The sequence below is a fragment of the Hemisphaericaspora subhashii genome (assembly GCF_019202705.1).
Source record: "Hemisphaericaspora subhashii strain CBS 10753 chromosome Unknown scaffold43, whole genome shotgun sequence".
NCBI classification, from domain to species: Eukaryota; Fungi; Ascomycota; class Pichiomycetes; order Serinales; family Debaryomycetaceae; genus Hemisphaericaspora; species Hemisphaericaspora subhashii.
This window is the reverse complement of record NW_026057307.1, coordinates 50,182-70,826: the sequence shown is the minus strand read 5'-3', so window position 1 is coordinate 70,826 and position 20,645 is coordinate 50,182. Positions and strand designations below refer to the sequence as shown.

At 33.7% G+C, this 20,645-nt stretch overlaps 9 protein-coding genes across 9 annotated transcripts; 5 read left to right on the top strand and 4 right to left on the bottom strand. All coding sequences in view use genetic code 12, as the record gives it.

The window, feature by feature from the left end:
- Positions 1-610: 610 nt before the first annotated feature.
- Positions 611-3,325, bottom strand: PHM7 (Phm7p; the record flags this gene model as incomplete). Its single annotated transcript, XM_049407183.1, has 1 exon — positions 611-3,325. One exon carries the CDS (start codon positions 3,323-3,325, stop codon positions 611-613), a length of 2,715 nt encoding a protein of 904 aa, XP_049263391.1.
- A 1,763-nt stretch (positions 3,326-5,088) lies between these two features.
- Positions 5,089-5,679, top strand: J8A68_003336 (uncharacterized protein; the record flags this gene model as incomplete). The annotated part of the gene is made up of 1 exon (XM_049407182.1): positions 5,089-5,679. The coding sequence occupies one exon, from the start codon at positions 5,089-5,091 to the stop codon at positions 5,677-5,679; it is 591 nt and encodes a 196-aa protein (XP_049263390.1).
- A 60-nt stretch (positions 5,680-5,739) lies between these two features.
- Positions 5,740-6,360, bottom strand: J8A68_003335 (uncharacterized protein; the record flags this gene model as incomplete). The annotated part of the gene is made up of 2 exons (XM_049407181.1): positions 5,740-6,225; positions 6,310-6,360. 2 exons carry the CDS (start codon positions 6,358-6,360, stop codon positions 5,740-5,742), a joined length of 537 nt encoding a protein of 178 aa, XP_049263389.1.
- Positions 6,361-6,604: 244 nt separating this feature from the next.
- On the bottom strand, positions 6,605-7,927 carry J8A68_003334 (ribosome biosynthesis protein; the record flags this gene model as incomplete). The annotated part of the gene is made up of 1 exon (XM_049407179.1): positions 6,605-7,927. One exon carries the CDS (start codon positions 7,925-7,927, stop codon positions 6,605-6,607), a length of 1,323 nt encoding a protein of 440 aa, XP_049263388.1.
- A 471-nt stretch (positions 7,928-8,398) lies between these two features.
- On the top strand, positions 8,399-9,544 carry VMA5 (H(+)-transporting V1 sector ATPase subunit C; the record flags this gene model as incomplete). Its single annotated transcript, XM_049407178.1, has 1 exon — positions 8,399-9,544. One exon carries the CDS (start codon positions 8,399-8,401, stop codon positions 9,542-9,544), a length of 1,146 nt encoding a protein of 381 aa, XP_049263387.1.
- A 480-nt stretch (positions 9,545-10,024) lies between these two features.
- Positions 10,025-10,846, top strand: J8A68_003332 (uncharacterized protein; the record flags this gene model as incomplete). The annotated part of the gene is made up of 1 exon (XM_049407177.1): positions 10,025-10,846. One exon carries the CDS (start codon positions 10,025-10,027, stop codon positions 10,844-10,846), a length of 822 nt encoding a protein of 273 aa, XP_049263386.1.
- A 302-nt stretch (positions 10,847-11,148) lies between these two features.
- Positions 11,149-11,913, bottom strand: J8A68_003331 (putative phosphoric monoester hydrolase; the record flags this gene model as incomplete). The annotated part of the gene is made up of 1 exon (XM_049407176.1): positions 11,149-11,913. One exon carries the CDS (start codon positions 11,911-11,913, stop codon positions 11,149-11,151), a length of 765 nt encoding a protein of 254 aa, XP_049263385.1.
- Positions 11,914-13,048: 1,135 nt separating this feature from the next.
- Positions 13,049-14,785, top strand: RCK2 (serine/threonine protein kinase; the record flags this gene model as incomplete). Its single annotated transcript, XM_049407175.1, has 1 exon — positions 13,049-14,785. One exon carries the CDS (start codon positions 13,049-13,051, stop codon positions 14,783-14,785), a length of 1,737 nt encoding a protein of 578 aa, XP_049263384.1.
- Positions 14,786-15,198: 413 nt separating this feature from the next.
- On the top strand, positions 15,199-20,594 carry J8A68_003329 (DEAD/DEAH box helicase; the record flags this gene model as incomplete). Its single annotated transcript, XM_049407174.1, has 2 exons — positions 15,199-18,369; positions 18,450-20,594. 2 exons carry the CDS (start codon positions 15,199-15,201, stop codon positions 20,592-20,594), a joined length of 5,316 nt encoding a protein of 1,771 aa, XP_049263383.1.
- Between the last annotated feature and the right edge of the window lie 51 nt (positions 20,595-20,645).

The window sequence follows — 20,645 nt, the reverse complement described above, 5'->3', positions numbered from 1 at the left end:
ATACTTTATTAAGGTTATACATGTATAACCCAAAAAAAAGAGGATGTTTTCCTTTTTATAGAGATGCTATTGAATAACTTTATTTTAATAATTTCTTATTTTCTTCTAAATTTCTAATTTCTAGTTCTGCAGAATTTAATGAATTAATAAATAATTTTACTTTTACAATAACTTTGAAGTTGAAGGTTTGATTACAATTGATGGACATAGGAATGTGTGTGTCTATTTTTAGACAAGAAATATTGAAGGATCTGTAGAGAAGGATTTTTCTGGTGGTGGGGACATTTTGACAAGCAAATTTCAAAAATTCCCCACCTGGAACTTCTTTGTTCTTTATTCTCCCTACATCTTTGTACTTCTACTTATGCCAAGGAATTTCTCGACTTCTTTATTTTCCTACTGGATTAGTAAAGAGTTGATCGCTAAAGAAATTATTTACCCCTAAAAAATAAAAATTAAGCTTTTAGTTTTTGACAGATCGATCGTTTTATATTTTTTGCAGCCATAGAAAAAAACTTTAATTAAAATTATGACACAAACCAAAAAAAAGTAGAACACAAAATTAAAAAAAACAATACAACAGTTACACCACTACACACAAGCCATAAAATTAAATTCTAATATCCTCTTCCTTATCAGGAGGAGGACCATTTACCTCAATACCAGCTTTATCATCAAGTCCAGCATCATCATCAATAACCTCCACATCATGAGTTGCCGCCTTTTCCTTCTCAACCTGTCCTAATCCCAACAGATCCTTAACAATCCAAATCTTACCCATCTTATCATAAACATTTGGATCATCATATGCTTGAGCCAAGAATTCTTCATTGTATTCTATATAGTTAAAATAACTATCTGGTAAGATGCTTCGTAATTGTTCAAAAGTTTGGAGATGGGGTTGGAAAAAAATCTTAAACCAATTAAGTGTCTTCTTGGGAGTTTCTCCAACAACTTGCAATTTCTCATTATGGTTGTGGTTGTGATTGGGGTTGTTTGCATCTGACAGATCTTCTTCATCTTTTCTAGGATGGGTGGATAATGTTGTGGTTTCATATCCAAATGGATTTTCGGAAAGGTTCTTATTTGGAATCACTTGATCCTTATGTTCTTCTTCTGCTTCTGGCAATTCACCATCAGGGGTTTGCCAATATGATTCACCAACTTGTTTAATTTCAGCTGATCCTTGATCTTTAGGATATGAATAATTGGAATCTCCACTAGCATATCTAATAGCAGAAATAGGCACAGTATCGATCAATGGCATAAATTTCCTCGAGATCCAAAATTTAGCCAAGACACTAATAACAATTATAACCGCTTCAAGGGCAACTGAAACCCAATTCTTGGAAAATACAAAAATTGCAGTTATCCATAATTGAGCCATGAAAATCCCGGTAAATAATTGAAATAATGAAATAACATAATTCTTACCACGATTATCATGAACATTTGGACGTAATACATAAATCAAAGTATAAATAAATGTAAAATAAAACAAAAGGAATGCAATTGAAGTAAAACCCAAAATCAAGGGTGCTAATACTGAATAAGCCAATGCAATCACAGTTAATAATTGGAATCCAGGATATAAGGTTGAAAAATCAGGTTCACCAACCGTATTTGATCTAGTCCATTTCTTTCTTGGAGTTCCATCTAAAATACGACCCAAAATATGGGATAATATTAATGTAACCAATTGTAACAACACTCCAGAACTTATAGTTAACCCTTGTAAACATAAATAAGCAAAATAGAAATTAACCGAAGTAGGGAATTTTGCCGATAAAGTTTGTAAAGCCTTCAGAGCATCATGTAAAATTTCAGTCACGACCGAAGCAGCAGAAGAACCTAATGCAACAGCAAGGAAAACATTCACAACTTGGAAAGCAAAATACCAAGATTGACAATATTCATTCACTTGTTGCACAGTAATACATCCACTAAATTTCCCCATAAACTTGATAAATGGTGGAACTAATGACATCAAAATTGACAATAATACAACCGGAAGTAAACCGGTGATAATACCCATGAGTGCTTGGGGCATATTGTCAATAAACTTCAAAAATGGAACTTTATCAATCAAGAAATTGATATTTGAAATAGAACCAACTACAGCAACTGGAATACACCAAAATATAATTGTGGCAGTTAAAATACTAGTAGCAATCAATTTCTTAGCCCATCTTTTTGAAGTTGATAATTGAAGATTTTTCCAAATGATATCATCGGGTGCAATTCCAGTGAAATATTTGGATAATTTAAATTCAGAATTATAAGGGAGTGCTTGATATGCACGTTGAAGATCCAATTGAGTTGGGAATTCAATAAATACTGCTGGTAATTGTTCATTTTCATCAAATTTGGCTTGCATTCCATCAATATCATCATTTAATTCTTTTAATTTCTTGGGGCAATAATCTAATGTATCAACTTTTTCACCAATTAAAAACTTTAATCTATGAGTTGGACGTTTTTTCATATATTGATTAATATCATTTTCTGGTTCTGGAACTGGCTTATTCTTCTTTAATAATTTATTTCTCAATTTGACGGCTTTAATAATCACTTTATTCAAAGCACCTTCATATTTATTACTTAATTTAGTTCTATCTTCAACTTTATCTTGTAATTCTTTATAATTTCTTGAATACCAAATATGATTAGCTCTAGGGAATAATTCCTTTAATTTTGAATCATTCAATATATCAACATTAACTTCGGTTAATAATAAAGTTCTTGAACTCAACATAGAATCATACAATGGAGTAGTTTGTAATGCATGTCTATAAGTGACATAATAAACCAATTCACGATAAATCAAAAATATAACCAATCCAAACAATATCCAAGATAAGAAAACAGAAGCTAAAGCTCTCCATTTATTAGTAATATTTGAAAATGATAAAATATCGAATCCTTTAATTTTTGAACCCGGAATTAAATTATTACCATTAGTAGCATAAACTGGAAATAAAATTGGCCAAGTTACAATAACTCCAATTAAACAAACACATAAAAATTCAAATAAAAATCTTAAAAAGAAATATCCATCAGTTCCTGAATGTTGAATAATATAAGATTGAGGTTTTCTTAATAAATTAGTTAACCAACTAAAAGCACCACTTGAAACTGGTTCAGTTTGTAAATCTTTAGGTAATGATTTAACTACTGATTTTGGTTCATAGACCCTAGTTTGTTTCTTTCTGATTGCCAAGAATATTGTAACAAATACAACAGCAGTAATTAAAGTTGGAATTAATGTTGATAAGAATTGTGAAACAGAAGCATTGGTCGTTGTTGGAGAATCGCCATCTGCCATCTTGAAGTAATAATAATTTGATTAACGCTTATGAAAAAAATATATTTGCAATTTGATTAAATAAAATTGATAATATAATTGTCAATTGGGGAGATGAGGGAGTTTGGTTAAAATTGACAATTGAAGGGATAAATTGATGTCTTTAAATAATGTAAAAAGATAAATTTAAACTTTTGAATGATAATTGGTTAAGGTGAAATGGTTGTAAAAAAAAGACAATTTAAGGAAAGTTAAGCAAAAAAGAATTTAAACATAAAATTACGCTTATTTACAGAACTTAAATAGCAACCGCGTTCTTAACTATTCACCCAAAAGAAGGAGATCCAGATAGAGAAAGAGCGAGAGGGGTGATTTGACGTCATTGTTTCTTTACTCGAAGGAAAATAATAATTATTTCATAAATTTCAAATGCTAACTATTGGACACAGAGATTGGCTGAGAGATGACAATTGTACATAAAAGGCTTTTAAGATTAATGAATTTCATGTGAGTGAATAAACAACAAAGAATCATCAAAATTTCACATCCCCCAGCCATTGTAAGCCGCAAGAGAAAAAAAAAGAAGGTACGGAAATATGACACGATGAGAGAATACTGCACAGAACATTTCTATTGTACGGCTGAAGCCACCAAAACAAATTAATCTAACAATACACTTGTGACTTATTAATTGTTAGATCACCCACGGTTAATTACCCACCACGCGCCTTATTAAAAGTACTCATATGCACAAGTTACGATATTACCATATTCATACATTAAAGGCTAGCCAATGGGACACGTAGTCTTTCTTTGATTAAAGTTACAAACCCCCCCTGGTATTGTTCGTCTAATGGAATGAAGCAATTCGTGTCATGCAGCAAAAAATAGGGTTGTGATTCCGATTGTTAGTTTGTTTATTGGTTTGCTTGCTTCCTGCATAGACAAACTCTCTTTAATCTTCCATCTAACAACAAGATTCCTGATCTATTGCATCATAAGCGACGACACCAGGTTTTTTTTTTTTTACATAGTTGTTGGTTAAAAGCCATTTTTCGTAATTTGATTTGTCTGTTTCTAGAATATGTAAGTGACAACTTTACGGAAATATCATTTCCGTTTTCCCTGTGCAATTATGATTCGAATTACAATTATCAAACACCCTTCACTTAAATTGTTTCTAAATATAGACCCCATCATATCTGGAGACTATTTTCGAATTATTAATTAATTGCAGCGCAAATGTAAATGTATGCACCCTTCCCGATGGTTGTCTTGGCAATGCCCTGATGATCCGATTCTTCTGCATATACAATTGTTGCACAGCCATCCTGGTCATCTCGATTTATATTGAAGGCCATGCCTATTGAAATAAAATAGAAGACCTTAGTTCGGATGGCTTGTCATATTTGTTTAACCTGTCGAGTTGTCGATTCTTCAGAGGAATGTGCTAACTTTCTAACCCGTGAAGAACATTTTCGCAGCCATTTCTACTAAAAAATAAAATGTGGAACCACATATCAAAAATGAATAATCAATATGTCTTTACAAATACTTCATTTCAATAGACGTGATCCATGAGACAATACATCATTTTGTTACAACTATCAGCAGTACTCATTTTTCTCACCGGTGTTGTTGTTTCAGACCCATTCCCTGGAGATACTGAACCACCAATCCCAACCCCAAAATTAATCGAAGTTGAAAACTACACCCGCCTCTCAAAAACCATTCAAAGGCATTATAAACACCTAGAACCAAACCACCAACTAATCATCCAAATAATGGACACAAACACCTACATAACCCCCAATACCAAAGACCTGACTACTTCCCAATTTTCTGAAATCCCCGAAAATTGGGTTGAATTCTATACCAGTGATGAACATCATGAAATCCACCCTGATGGAATCACCCTCCTTCTTCATGAAACTGCCAATCAAACCAACCTAACTGGAGAAATCCTGTTTGCATTTACTCAAGAAACCACATCGGCAATTGAATTGAGTTTGGTAAGAAGTTCATATTTCGGCATTGGATTTGTCCCACTCTGGGCCATGAGTTTATTACTTGCAGGAAGTCTTGCTCCCGAATGGAAAGATACTAGAAGTTTAATCACGACGTATACTTGTCCAGTAGCAGCTGGGAAAAGTGTTGGAATGAAGGTATTTCCCAATGTGTCACATGTTGTCCCTTGGACTAGGGAGGTTAGGTTTAGTGAGAGATTAAGAACGTTTATTATGGATTCGGAGTTGTTTCAACGACATGAAAAGGTGAGATTGTTGGCCTTGACTGGATATGAGGATGTTGAGTGTTTTTATACTGATTTGGGTCCGAATGAAGGTCCTTATGATTTGATAAATGATTTATTATAATCATACATATATATATATTTTCAATAATACATACAGGGCAGAAAATACAAGCTAACTAATTTAAAGTTCAACACCTGAAGAAACACCTTCTGCTGCTTTCTCAATTTTCTTAGCGATATCTTTAGCTTCACTACCTTTTCCAATGTATTGATCAGAAAATGGTTTGATAACATTAATATAAACAGCAGTAGCCCCACCGAAACCTGGGATACCAATATATAACAAAAAGATAGTCTTGAATAAGAAATAAAATGGAATCCAATACAAAATTGCATTTGTCCAAAATTCAATAACATTTAAGAATCCAAATACAACCCAATAAGTTAATAATTCAGTATCATCTTTAGTTGTTGCAGTTTGAAGTGCTAGTAATGAATAATAACCTGGAATAACAAATCCAGCAATATTGGATAATAATTGTCCAACACCTCCGACATTTAAAAAGACGGCCACGAAATAGAGGGCGACAAAGACAATGACAAAGTAAGATCTTGGTAATCCTGTGTTGGATTCAAAATGGTGTAAAAGGGGTAAACCACCAGTTGCCTAAGAAACAGAAATGGTTAGTATTGACTTGACACAGTTACAAGGAGGGCCAATTGCAATTGACTTGGAGCGTAATTAACATACTTGATCAACTTGAGTTAAATATTTCTTTAATTGTTCTGGTAATGCTGACATGATTTGTTAGTAGATGTTGTTGAAGAAGAAGAAGAAGAAGAAGTGAGTAGTGAAAAGAAGATCGCGAGGCCGCATAGATTGAAATATTATGGCTGGTTGATTTTTTTTGTTTGCTGTTAACAAACAAGGGGAACCCTTTGTTGCTTGTTACAAGATAAAATTTACTGTGGATGATGGTATGAATTGTGTATCTATTAACTAAGTGTGTGTGTTTTACATTATCTATATAATACTAAGTGTCTCTCTACTTCTTACCCTTTGACTTTGCACTACCTTCAAACCCTGCTCTCTTCTTTTTATTTACAATTCCTGTGAATTTTCTTAATTTTGGTTGTTGCTTTGATTTCTTACCTCCACCATTCTTCTTCTTATTATCTCTTCTTGCTTTTAAATTGGCTTCTCTTCTTTTAGCTCTAGCATCAACAGTATCTTTAACAATCTGTTTACGATCTTTCCATTCAATTTCACTCTTTAATTTCTGCTTTTCTTTACGTTTTAAAGCTTTCTTTAATAATTTTTCATCATCTTTTACTTTGACTCCTTCTGCTTGTAACATCACTCTCTTCCATTTCTCTTTTTCTTGTACTTTAGTTTGATCTTCTTTTGATAATGTTGCTAATTTCTCTTTCTTCTTTTGAATCTTATTTAAATGGGCCTTTAAATCATTATTAGCTGGTCCTTTTTGTTTCTTTCTTTCAGCAGTATTACGAAGTTTAGTCAAATCAGATGTAACTTGAGATCCATCTTGGAAAACAATATTTCCAAACAAAACAGTCAGTTTATTTTCTTCTTGTTCTACTTCTTCATCCACATCTTCACCTTCACTATCAGAATCAGAATCATCATCTTCAAGCTCGGCATGCTTTCTCTTTTCTTTACGTAATTCTTCTTTTCGTTTTCTTTCAGCTAAGATTTGTTCACGAGATTGTGGTGCTCCACTAACTTTGGTACCTGGTGCTTTTCTCTTTTCTTTTAAATTAGTAATCTTACTTGCTAGCTGTTCTCTTAATTTTGCCAACTTCTCATCACGTTGTTTCTTTTCTTCGGGACTTAATTCCTGTTTCTTCTTCTTATTCTTTTGAACTTGTTGTTTCTCAAATTTACTTTCTTGTTCTTCTTCTTCTATTTCATTCCCTTCATCATCAAATATTAATCCATTACTAGTCATAATATCACCTTCATCGTCATCCTCTCCCTTTTGTTCTTCTTCTTCTTCTTCGTCTCCACTCACATCCATATCAGGTATCTCAACGTCCTCTTCGCTATCGTCATAAATCGGAGCAGGTAACTTCTTAGGCAACTCAACCTTCTTCGCACCTTTCTTCACCGAATTATCCATCACATCTTTAGCAGAAACATGAGAATTCTCATATTCATCTGCCATTTCCCGATTTTCTGGGTTTAATTTAGCTCGTTTATGTTGAGAAATTTCCGATTTAGATTTCTTTTTGGCATTCCATTGATCTTGGGTTGCTAAATCATAGTAGTATTTGGCGGGAATTAAGGAAAGAAGACCGTCAAAGGCGGTGGAATGGATCTTGAGACGTTCTTCTAATGAGTTGGTCATGGCTTTAGATGGGTTGGTTTAGAGGAGATTGCTAGAGATGAGGTTTAATAATTTTGATAAATAATTTTTTTTCTTAGTGATTTATCGCGATGATCATTTGGGGTGAAAAATTTAATATAGAGCTACGAAGTTGTATAGGTGATGGAACTGCATTATGAGTATGGTGTCAGTAATTTGGCTGATCAGAAGCATGCCATAGTGTAGTAATTGAAAGAATTATAGGTTTTATAGATGTGTTAAACAATGGATAGTGAAGCAAATGGCAAAATTGAATGTCCCGGCGTATATGTCAGAATGATTCACATACATAATCTATTCTGATATTTACGCATACCAAATATCCCACCAAACAAAATTGTCACCATTTCCACTCGTGGTGTATTTCAACGCGGGAGGATTTTCCACGATAAGACCAATTCCCATCCTTTTCTACCCCCACATAATCCCCAATCAATTCACATACACACATCAATGTCATCATCATCCAATCCACCTTTAGCACAATATCTAATCCTTTCGTTGCCACAATCCATCAATGCCCATGAATGGTTAGAACAATCTTTAAATAATGGACTTTCACCCTTATATAATCTTAAAGTTCCCGATTTCCAAACGGGGACATTAGATTCTTTGGTTACAGAAAGTGAAGAACTTGCCAAGATTGATCAACAATTAGGTTCCAGTATTCTGAAAATCATTGATATCTTAAATTCAATTAATGATACTCCATCTAAAACATTTGCTAGAATTGTTCAACTGAAATTAGTATATGATTATATACAAAATTTCAATTGGAATACATCCAAATATCGATTAGATAAATCAATTAATTTTTTAGTTAAATTATTAAGTGGAGAAGCAATTGCTTTAGATAATGATGTTAGAGCAAGTTATCAAAATTATCAAACTGCTAAATCTAATTTCTTAGCTGCTGATCGTAAAAAGAATGGTGATTTATCAATAAAATCATTACATGAAATAGTTAAACCTGAACAATTTGTATTAGATCTGGAACATTTAACTACGATTTTAATTGCGGTTCCAAACAATTTAGTTAATGATTTTAAAGGAGCTTATGAAACTTTAACAGAATTTGTTATCCCTCGTTCAGCAGAATTAATTGCAAAAGATCAAGAATTTAGTTTATTTACTGTGACTTTATTTAAGAAATTTCAAAATGAATTTATTAATTCAAGTAGAGAAAGAAAATGGCATCCAAGAAATGATTTTGTATATAGTGAAGAAATGTTGAATAATTTAAGAAAAGAATTTGATTTAACAAAAGCTAATGAATTAAAACTGAAAAATGAATTAATTAGATTAGCCAAAACTGCATATTCTGATATTATGGCAAATTGGTTTCATTTGAAAGTTATTAGAGTTTATGTTGAAGCAGTATTAAGATATGGATTACCACCACAATTTGATAATTATTTAATTAAATTTGAAGGAAATAATTTAAAAAATTTATCAAAAGCTAAAAAGGAATTAATTGCAAAATTTGGATATCTTGGTGGAAGTGATTATACTTCTCATTCTTCAAATCTTCATGAATATGCTTCTTTAGTAGATGCTGATTATGAACCGTTTGTATTGTATGACTTGGAAATTAATTAAGATCAAGGCTATGTGAAGAGTAGAGCACTGAGGTCAATTGATAACACCGAGATTTGATATACCTCGAGGCTGTGATAAACAGTTCGGTTATAAAGACATATATAGGAAATATATCCGGTTACAACCGGATTTATTATTATTAGTTTTAGTTCATCAATTACATAAGTTTTAAAAGAAATTAAACATTTTTCAATTAGTAATTTGAGATTATTTATTGGGGTAATGATTTGATGATAATTGTCAGATTACATCAAATAATGACTAAAAAGGGTCTAGGCTTCAATCTGAATCTTTTTTTTGCTCTTCTCTTCTTCCCAGCCCCTTCTATTTTCCCCAGAGATAATCTCCGGAGCAATGATTTATTCCAAGGAGGTATAAATACTCATCTCAATTCCTTCCTCAAATATTCATTTCCAATCTTATCATCAGCACAATACAACAGTACAACAGTACAACAACACAACAAACAAAAGCTAAAACATGAACGGTTATCCAGCAAATTTCAAAATTGTCACTCAATCAATCTCCCCTAATGTAATGTTAGCATCTAGTGCTTTCCTTCGTTTTAACAAATTCAATTTCGGTAATCGTATGGCATTATTCAAATTCAACAAAAACATAGTAGTCTGGTCTCCATTACCTTATGGTCCACAAGTCCGAGCCACTCTTTCCCAATTCGCCAATTCCGAAACCGAGGGGGGAGAATATAATATCACTCATGTTATTGTTCCTAATCGTGAACATAACCTTGCTGCAAAATCATACAAGACTGAATTCCCAAATGTGAAAATCATTGCTATGGAAAATATCCCCGATATGCCAACTGATTATTTATTTACTTCAAAATTAGGAAATAAAGTTTTGAAAGGTGATGAATTGGCTTCAATTGTTGGTGGTGATGAAATTATTGTTAACAATTTCGAATTTGTATATTTACCATTTCATCAAAATCAAGAATTAGTGATGTATGAAAAGAGCAGTAAGGCTGTATTTGAGGGCGATTTGTTGTTTAATTTAGGTGTGCCTGGTCTGACTAGTGGAAAGGTTACATTGGAACAATTTTCACCAGAAACAGGATATCCAAAAGGGTTCAATCCTCATGGTGGGTGGAGTTTTATGACAAGATATATGCAACCATATTCAAAAGTTGGGGGGTTTCTTTTTAGAAAACTTGTGAATGTTGACAAGAGTAAACCTGGTTTGGAAGCTATTTATGGATGGAATTTTGATAAGATTGTTATGTGTCATGGAAATGTTTTGACTAAGGATGCTAAAGAAGCTTTTAAACATGTTTTCCTTTAGAGAGTGAGAGAATAGGAGTGTGTGGGTTCTCTTATAGACTATTTGTATGTGTTTTTTTAATTAGTTTATATCATTTTTTAATAAGTATTAATATGTAATTGATCGATTTGTTGTCTGTAAATTAAATTGGTTGCAAAAAAAAAAAGGTCACTTCAGACACTTAAAAATCAACCAATTAAATCAAGAGTTCTACAACGGATATGAAAACAGCAAATGTAATTCTTTGTTGCGTTACATGCAACAACCATCTATTGAATCTCTATAAACCGTTCTAACTAATCTCTCTATATATGAACCCAAATCTAAGGGTTTTCAATAAATTGTTGAATATCACCATTATGTTTAACAATTGTTTGAACTTTTGATAAGATTTCTTGGAAATCATTAAATTCAGTATATGGAATAGATTCTCTAATACAATATTTAATTAAATCTTTACCATGTTTAGCAAATAATAAATCAGTTTCTTTAGCAGCTGATAAATCACTTACACCATCACCACAATAAAACAATACTGGTGTATTATCTTTAGTGGTATATCCATGATTATCCAAATATTGTTTAATACTTCTTGCTTTATCATGACCAAAACCAGATTCAGGATCTCTATAAATGATTTCCCAATCAGATTCATCATTTGGATTAATTTCAACATCATTACTTACAATTTCAATATTTTTCATGGCATCTTCACCAATTAAATTAGTTAAAAGAGCAGATATGATTGGTTTCATACCTGAACTAATTACAATCACGGGGATATTTTCGGCTTGACACCATTCATAAAAAGATTTAAATCCGGGATCTAATTGAATATTGGCTAATAAGTATTCTATACATTCACTGAAAGGTTTATGAATTGAATCTAACATTTCTCTGAATCCATCTCTGAAAGTGGTTGTACCATCTAATATTTTATCATTAATAATCATTCTTTTAGGATGTCCCATACCTAAATTATCAGTGATATAATCATTTGAATCTTGTAAAGTGACAGTACCGTCCCAATCAGTGAAGACAATAGCAGGTGGAGTAGCAGGGGATCTGATAGGAGCAGCAGCAGTCATAGTGGTGTAAGTTATTTCTAGTAATAGTATTTTATAATATTGGAAAGAAGAAGGAAGAGAAAATAAACTGATAAGGAGTTGGAAATGAATGTGTACTCGAATATATTGAGTGAAAAATTAAAGTCAGGGTAAGTGAAAAAGAAAATGATAAAACCGTTGAATAATAAAAAAAGCAATTAAATTAATTTTATCATGTAATACACGACCTGACTTTTCCCTTTGTTAAGATCAACCACCACATTCTTATTTCTTACTAATCATACTAGTTGTTGTTTTTCATCATATAGTTGGGGTTAACACTCTGTGTATTTGTACCTACTAGAAAATTCTATTATGTATACCTTATGACCCTTTTGTCTAATATTAATGACGTAGTAATAATCGTCACCATTATTTTTTTTTCTACTGTCAATGTCTCACTAATTAACTCCCCCCTCCTCGCCCATTCTAATTGCTTTGCCCCCCCCGTAAGGGCATAATCTAATTAAAAAGTTTATTTACACTGTTTCGAAAGAGTTTATTTATAATTTAATTACATTTCTATTCTTATGGCATTTAATTAAAAAGAAGTATTTTACAAGTTCGAAATCATATGATTCTAATCACTGATGACGTATTATTCTTTTATAGACAATCTCATTTTGCCGTGTTACTTTTCTCTTTCTCCTATCAATCTGTCACGTCCAAGAAATTTTTGTGAATATTTTTAATATTGTCCCCAATTCTAAGAAGAATTACTTACGTCACACGTTCTTTTTTAATTTACGAGAATAATATCCCATATTATATGATGATCCTTTTGTGTTTATACATGTAACTATATAATACAATGACAAATTCCAATTAATCTTTTTCACTTTTCCTTCTCTTTCAATTTAAAAATCTTTTAGTTAAAACAGGAACCGTTTATTCATTTTACACAGTAAGAAAGTTTACCCGATTACTTGATAGTCATCGTCGTCTTCTTTCTAATTGTTTTCACAACCAAATTTAAAACCTTAACCAAAATATTTTTTTTTTTTCCTGGTTCCCCCTAATTTTAATTGTTTCCCGTAAGATCCATTTTTAACAAAAATCAAAACTGATTGATTCCCATTTTATTCTTTCAAACAAATTTTTAAATAAATCAACAAAGATGTTTGAAAACCTTAAAGCATTTATAAGGCATGGTAAGCAAGCCAATGAACTAAAGAAGAAACAACAACAGAAACAACAACAATATCAATTGGAGATACAAAATTCTGATTCCCTGCAAACACCAACTACTTATACCAATACCAACGACAACAATAACCCATACCAAACAAATTACACTCATCAAGGTGGTGCCACAGATGACACATTTGGTACATCTGCTACTTTAAATGATGCTATTATGAGTTATGAAGGAGATCAACCAAAACAACAGGAACAACAAAACTATAGTGTTGTTGCCACCCAATTAGTAGAAGAAGAACGTTTAGAACGACAACAGACTTCAAGAAACTTCCCTGATTTAGATCGTTATGAAATATTAGGACAAATGGGTGAAGGTGCCTTTTCAGTAGTTTATAAAGCACGAGAAATTAGTACTGAGAAAGAAGTTGCCATTAAAGTACTACGTAAATTTCAAATGGATGAAAAACAAAAGCATGCAGTATTGAAAGAAGTTACAATAATGAGACAATTAAATCATCCAAATATTGTAAAATTTATTGAATTTATTGATTCTTCAGTTTATTATTATATTGTCCAAGAATTAGCTCCTGGTGGTGAAATATTTACTGCCGTGGTTAAATATACTTATTTTTCAGAAGATTTAGCTCGTTGGGTAATTGTTCAAGTTGCTCATGCTATTAAATATTTACATGAACAAGTTGGTATCGTTCATCGAGATATTAAACCGGAAAATCTTTTATTTTTCCCCATTGATCATTATCCAAGTTCCAATCCGCGTGCTAAATTACGTAAATCAGATGATCCAAATACCAAGAAAGATGAAGGAGAATTCTTACCTGGTGTAGGAGGTGGTGGTATTGGAATTGTTAAATTGGCTGATTTTGGATTATCAAAACAAATATGGGAACATAATACCAAAACCCCTTGTGGTACAGTTGGTTATACCGCCCCGGAAATTGTAAGAGATGAAAGATATTCGCGGGAAGTTGACATGTGGGCAATTGGATGTGTATTATATACTTTATTATGTGGATTCCCTCCATTTTATGATGAACGAATTGAAACATTGACTGAAAAAGTCGCCAGGGGTGAATATACATTTTTACAACCTTGGTGGGATGAAATTAGTTATGATGCTAAAAAATGTGTAAGTAAATTATTAACAGTAGATCCGAGAAAAAGATATACAATTCTGGAATTCTTACAAGATCCATGGATAAAGAAAGGTTCAAACAAATATCCAACAGTTCCAAGTCCAATCAATGAATCAATTCCTGCTGCAGCAGCTGCGACTGTTAATGCCAAACATCCAATTCAATCAGTTAATAAATATTCCAAGAAATTTCAAAATAATTTCGACCCTGAATTATATTCACCAGCAGCAGTGGCACTTCGGGACGCTTTTGATATTTCAACAGCCGTACATCGTATGAATGAAGAAGCAGCACTTTCGGCCAACATTCCACCTCCAATGCAAGATCTTGTTGAAGAGGAAGAACTGGAAGATGAAGAAGAACAAGAGAATTTAGTCATGTATGAAAAACGTCAAACTGAGAAACAAAAGTATGTGAAACAAGTTGATAATAGAAGAATTCATCATCAACAATATAAAGCTCATATTAGTCCACAACAGAAGGTATTTGATTTAAATCTTGGTGGGGCGTCGATTTTGGAAAGAAGGAAACTTAAACAAGTTTCTATTCCGATCAGCTAGTTTCTTGTTTGCAATGACATTAATGTCGTGTTACATTGAAATGTATGTTAGTATTATCAGGAGAGAGAGATGTTTAGGTGTGATTGATCAATTTGATATTGTTAATTTTCAGAAAAAAGAAGTTTTGTTTATAAGGATTAAGTTTATAGATAAATATAATATTAAACATTATTTTGCATATCTTGAATTGATCTCTGTAAATTTATTAATAGTCTACAATGGTAACATACTGATGAGGAAGTATTCGTAAATTTCCTGATTATAAAATCATTTGGTAGCTCTACATTGTCCGGGGCAAATAGGCAAAAAAAAAAAATTTAAAAAAGCTTGTTCTGTCAATTCAGATAACGGTTTCCTTTTTCATTATTCTGAAAGTAAACAGGATATATACGATCGAATAGACAGGGGTAACGATGTCATCCTTCTCACTTCCACCACAAAATATTGAGATGGTTCAATTAGAACCAGACCTTCAACCCCAACAGTCAACAGATTCAAGTTCCTCATTTAGCAACGCGCAATTAATTCATTTTGATTTATACGCCATGTCACAATTCATAACTAAATCAACAGAACTCAAACTCAACTCCAATAAAAGAAGAAAGCTAAACCCATCAGAAGCTAACTCTGTAGATGAACAACTACTGGAAAGTATCTCGCTTGTGCATCGACATATTAAATTCCAAGATATTTCGCCTGTCCCAATCTACGGAAAGTTCTTAAATTGCCTCACACCAACCACTTCTTCTTCCTCCTCCACCTCCAGTTCCACCTACTACGAATTTGAATCAAGTGATGTATTTTTCAAAATCACCGATGGGTTATTATATATCAAGAACAAACAGATTGCAAAATCACGCTCGAGGATATTATTCAGTATGACCATGTCTCAAGATATTTCCGATGAAGTCTATTTATTAAATCTTCAACGACAACAACAGCTCAAGAGTGGGATATTGGTTGATATACCACCGAGGTTGAAATTAGGTTTCGATACTGCAAATAGTAAAATCGAGGTGGAGATTGAATATAGGATTGGGTATGTTTGTGATTTATACCTGAGTGGGAAATATGATGTTTTGGTTAGGATTAATAATTTGTTGAAGGAGAAGATTGTGCCATTTCCAACTAAGAATGAGGTGATGATATATGGGGTAGTGGAGGATGATGAGGAAGAAATTAGTCCTAGTTTGTTTTATAGATGTATTTCGGAGAATACGGCGTTGATGCCGAAATATGAGGAATCGTTTGATATACCGGAATTAGAAACTAATTTATTACGATTTCAAAAAAAGACCGTGAATTGGTTATTAGGAATGGAGAATGTTAAGCTTAATAAAGAAACCAATCGTACAGAACCAGTACCATTCTTATCTGATTTAGATCTCCAATTACTCAATTCCGAACCCACGGAAAAGGAAGAACAAGATGAACTATTATACAAACTCCTAAATCAACATTGTTTTGGTTGGAAACGGGTAATAATCGACAACAAACTATATTTCTACAACCATCTCACTTCACAAACCCTTCTGCGTCCACAAGCGATAGAATATATCCTATCATATCACAACGACGCTGACAAGAACACTTATCCACCCGTCCTCCCTGCCCAAGGACTCCTATGTGAAGAAATGGGTCTCGGAAAGACCGTCGAAATCACAACTTTGATCCTATTGAACCAAAGACCAATCCTGGAAATCAATGAACCAGTCAAGATTCAATTGAACTCATTTGGGGATATGAAAACGATCGTGAAAGCAAAAACAACTTTAGTGATTGCTCCTGAATCGATATTGAAACAATGGGTGAAAGAAATTGTTCATTTGGCTCCTAGTTTGGCGGTGACTGTATATGCTGGAGTAAATGGATATCCGAAATTAGAAAATAAACCAGCATTAATTGCAGAATATTTACGGAAATTTGATGTGGTTTTTACGACATATGCTACGATTTCGAAGGAGTTGGATTATGCCAAGTATTCTTCAACCAATAAGAAGACAAGAATGGGGAGAAAGAAACAAAGAGTGAATTATGCGACTATTGATACGGGTGACGATGAAGATGGAGAGGATGAACAAGAAGAGAGGTCAGTAGCAGATACTAGAGATGAACAAGAAGCGTTATTAGAAGACTATAAATCCCTTTTCCAACTTACAATGACCCATTCAAAACCTTCAGGAAAGGCAAATATAAGATCCACCAATACCCAAACCGAAACCGACTACGAAAAAGCCCTTCAAGATGAAATCCATCTCGCTATCAAACACAACCGTGTCCCAGAAATTTATCGTACAGTAGATTATGAATCTCCATTAATGCTAACACAATTCTGGCGAGTTGTTCTCGATGAAGTCCAAATGGTTTCTTCCACCTATTCACGAGCATTCCAATCAGCAGCTCTTATCCCCCGATTTCACGCTTGGGGTGTAAGTGGAACCCCCATCAAAAAGGATTTGCGGGATTTGTTATCCACATTACAATTCTTGAAATATCTCCCATTTATGGGTGAAATGGGGTCAAATATCTGGGATAAATTGACCACAGAAGATTTCGTGAGATTATGGACCAAGATTTCAATACGACATACGAAAGCAATGGTGCATGATGATATTCAACTTCCTCCACAACAACGAATATTATTAACGATTCCGTTTACGCCTATTGAACAAGATTTTTATAATCAAAGGTTTGAAGAATGTTTGGCGGCTATTTGTTTGGATGTGAATGGAAATCCGATTTCACTGGATTGGGAGCCGCTGGGATTGGTGTTATCATATATGAGAACTTGGCTTTCTCGATTAAGGCAGATTTGTTGTTCGCCGCAAATTGGAGTGTTGAATGTGGGATCGAAGAAGTATCGAAAGACGAATATTAGTGGTTTACGTGGATTGGGAGAAATTGGTGGGAGCGGTGGAGGATTGTTGAGATTACAAACTTTAGAGAATTTGTTAAATGATATGTTGAATAATGCATATAATGACATTACATTTATTGAAAAGTCGTTGATTGAATTATATGTTGATGTAGGTGAGTTTTTGGAATATGTGTATTGGCCGGAAATGGCTTTGAAGTTTTTGGAAATTGGTGCTGGCGAGACAAGGAAGATTATATATCGGACTGAATTGATTTTAGCGGAATATATAAGGGAGTATAAACAAAAGCGATCTGAATGGAAAAAGCAGCATGACAAACAGGACGGAAGCACGGTTGACGATGAAGACGAAGAAGAGGACGATGAGATCGGAAGTCTTCAATCGGATGATCATAAATCGCGTAAACCAAAAGATGAATCACTTGCGAAACTTGAAGATACAATCCAATCCACCCGATTGAAACTTAGGAATTGGAATGTTCTATTGCATAAATTTTATTTCTTGTTAGCATCCTCATATTTCCAAACCTATGATCCGGAGTTCCAGACATTGATAAAGGAACATAAATGTGATTTTAATATTCCAGAACAGATGCATAAATGGTTTGACCTATCGGCTGAATCAGCCCGTGCGAACGAATTGGCAAGTTTGGTTAATCAAGTCCCTGTTGAGAAATTTATATTGANGCCCGCGCGAACGAATTGGCAAGTTTGGTTAATCAAGTCCCTGTTGAGAAATTTATATTGAATGATGAAGAACCGATTGAGAACGGATTTGTGTGGGATCAGAGTCAGGAACCAAATGAAAGAATTGCCAGGACTAAATGGTATGAACTGAGATATTATGAATTGGCAGAACGGACAAGAGGAGATATTTTGAAATTGTCGATCATGAATGTTGAAAAGCTAATCAAAGCTAGAATAACTAATCGAGAATCAACCACTGATTATCTCGACGATGGTACGATATTACTTCCAAAGAATTCTAAGAAGTTATTTAAATCAATTCCTGTCATGGATGCGTCTGGTTTTGGTAATTATATTGTCTCATTCAAGGTTGAAATATTTGTCAATAAAGTAGCATCGCTCCTATCCCAACTCAACAACCAGGCAGAAGTCATAAATCAGTGGATGTCAGAACTTCTCACCCTTCTTTCGTCCCCAGTCTTATCCCAAGATAAAAATCCGCAGGGAAACGAATATGAATCCACTATCGCTGACCAAGACCGAATCTCGAGCTATTTATACATCCTTACGAAGACCCTTGGGGACCGGAGTGAATTTATCACAGGAACTGAGAATTCGATAAATATAATCGGAGTCAGGCGGGCTCAAGAGAAACGTGAACAGGAATTGGAATTGCTGAAGTTGAATGATGTGGGATTTTTAACTGAATTGGGGAAGAAACGTGATGAAATTAAACCAGCGGTGAACTGTTCGTTGCAGGAATTGGTTGTGAGTATAAATACCCTTCAAGAAGACGGAGAAGAGCTGTTACTGGGAGTACAAATACAATTAGTGAAGGATATGACCGATAGATTGGGCGTGTTGTTGGATAATCAACGGTTGGCGATTGTTTTGATGCAAAGAGAACTAAATTTGAATTGTAATGCTGTTTTTAATTGTAGGATTGATTATTATAAAAGATTACAACAGATTAGTGATACTGTTAAACCAGCTAGTTTTAATTTCAGTCGAGACCGATTGGATAAATCATTGTTGATGATTAAAATTGGGGAGTATTATTCGAAACAAGTTAGTTTGAAACAGAGGATAGATAAATCGATTGCCAAGTTTAGATATTTGACCACTTTGGTTGATAAATCGACTCAACATAATCACAAGCAGGCTGAAGAAGAGGAAGAGGACTTGATTTGTATTATTTGTCGATCAACAATCACAATTGGTTCGTTAACACAATGTGGACATAAATATTGTAAAGAATGTTTGGAACACTGGTTACGGAATCGTCATTCATGTCCCATGTGTAAGTCGTTGATAACCACATCTACAGTTTATAATTTCACCCATTATAAACCTGACCTCAAAGCAAAACAAGTGGATGATTCATTAGCTATACCAACAGACCAAGATGAATTACATTCGATATATAAGGCCCTACCTGACAAAGATATTGAACAAATTCAAGAAATCAATTTGAAATCCTCATATAGTTCCAAAGTCGACATGATTGTTAAGCAAGTGATATATCTCAAGAGTCGCGATCCCGATGTTCAAATTGTCATATTTAGTCAATGGCAAGATATGTTGTATATCTTAGGGTGTGCTTTCAAAGCCATGGATATTTCATTCATTGGATCATATGGAACCCTAACTCCGGAAATCGGTGCCGGCAGAAGAGTGAAGAAATTAGATTCGGTGGAAACTTTTAAAGATCCCAAGAATAAAATCACTTGCTTCTTGTTGAATGCAAAAGCACAGGCTGCTGGTTTGACTTTGATTAATGCAACTCATATTTTCTTGTGTGAACCGTTAGTGAATACTAGTTTGGAATTACAAGCTATATCGAGAATTCATCGGATTGGACAAACGAAACCAACAACCGTGTGGATGTTTGCTATTGAGAATACTGTAGAAGAGAGTATTATTATAATGTCAACCAGAAAGAGGTTGAAATACATTCGAGAACAAAAACGTAGTGGTGATAGAATGACACCTGTTTCGGAGCGTGAAGAGTCAGCAACACCTCAAGCGCTGGCGTCTAGAGGAACAGCATCATTGATTGCAAATGCTAGAGAGAAGGATTTGAGTAAGGCTGATTCATTGACGTTGATGAATGCAGGAGGGACAGATACGTTGGTTAATAAAGGGATGACACAAGGAGAATCAGTGACTAACTTCGATTTATGGGACGCGTTTTTTAGTGCAAAACTACAATCACATAACCCAATGATTGATGAAGAGACGGAGTAGTTTATATATGTATAACTTGTAATTAGTTGTTTAGAGTGAATGTAGAGTCAA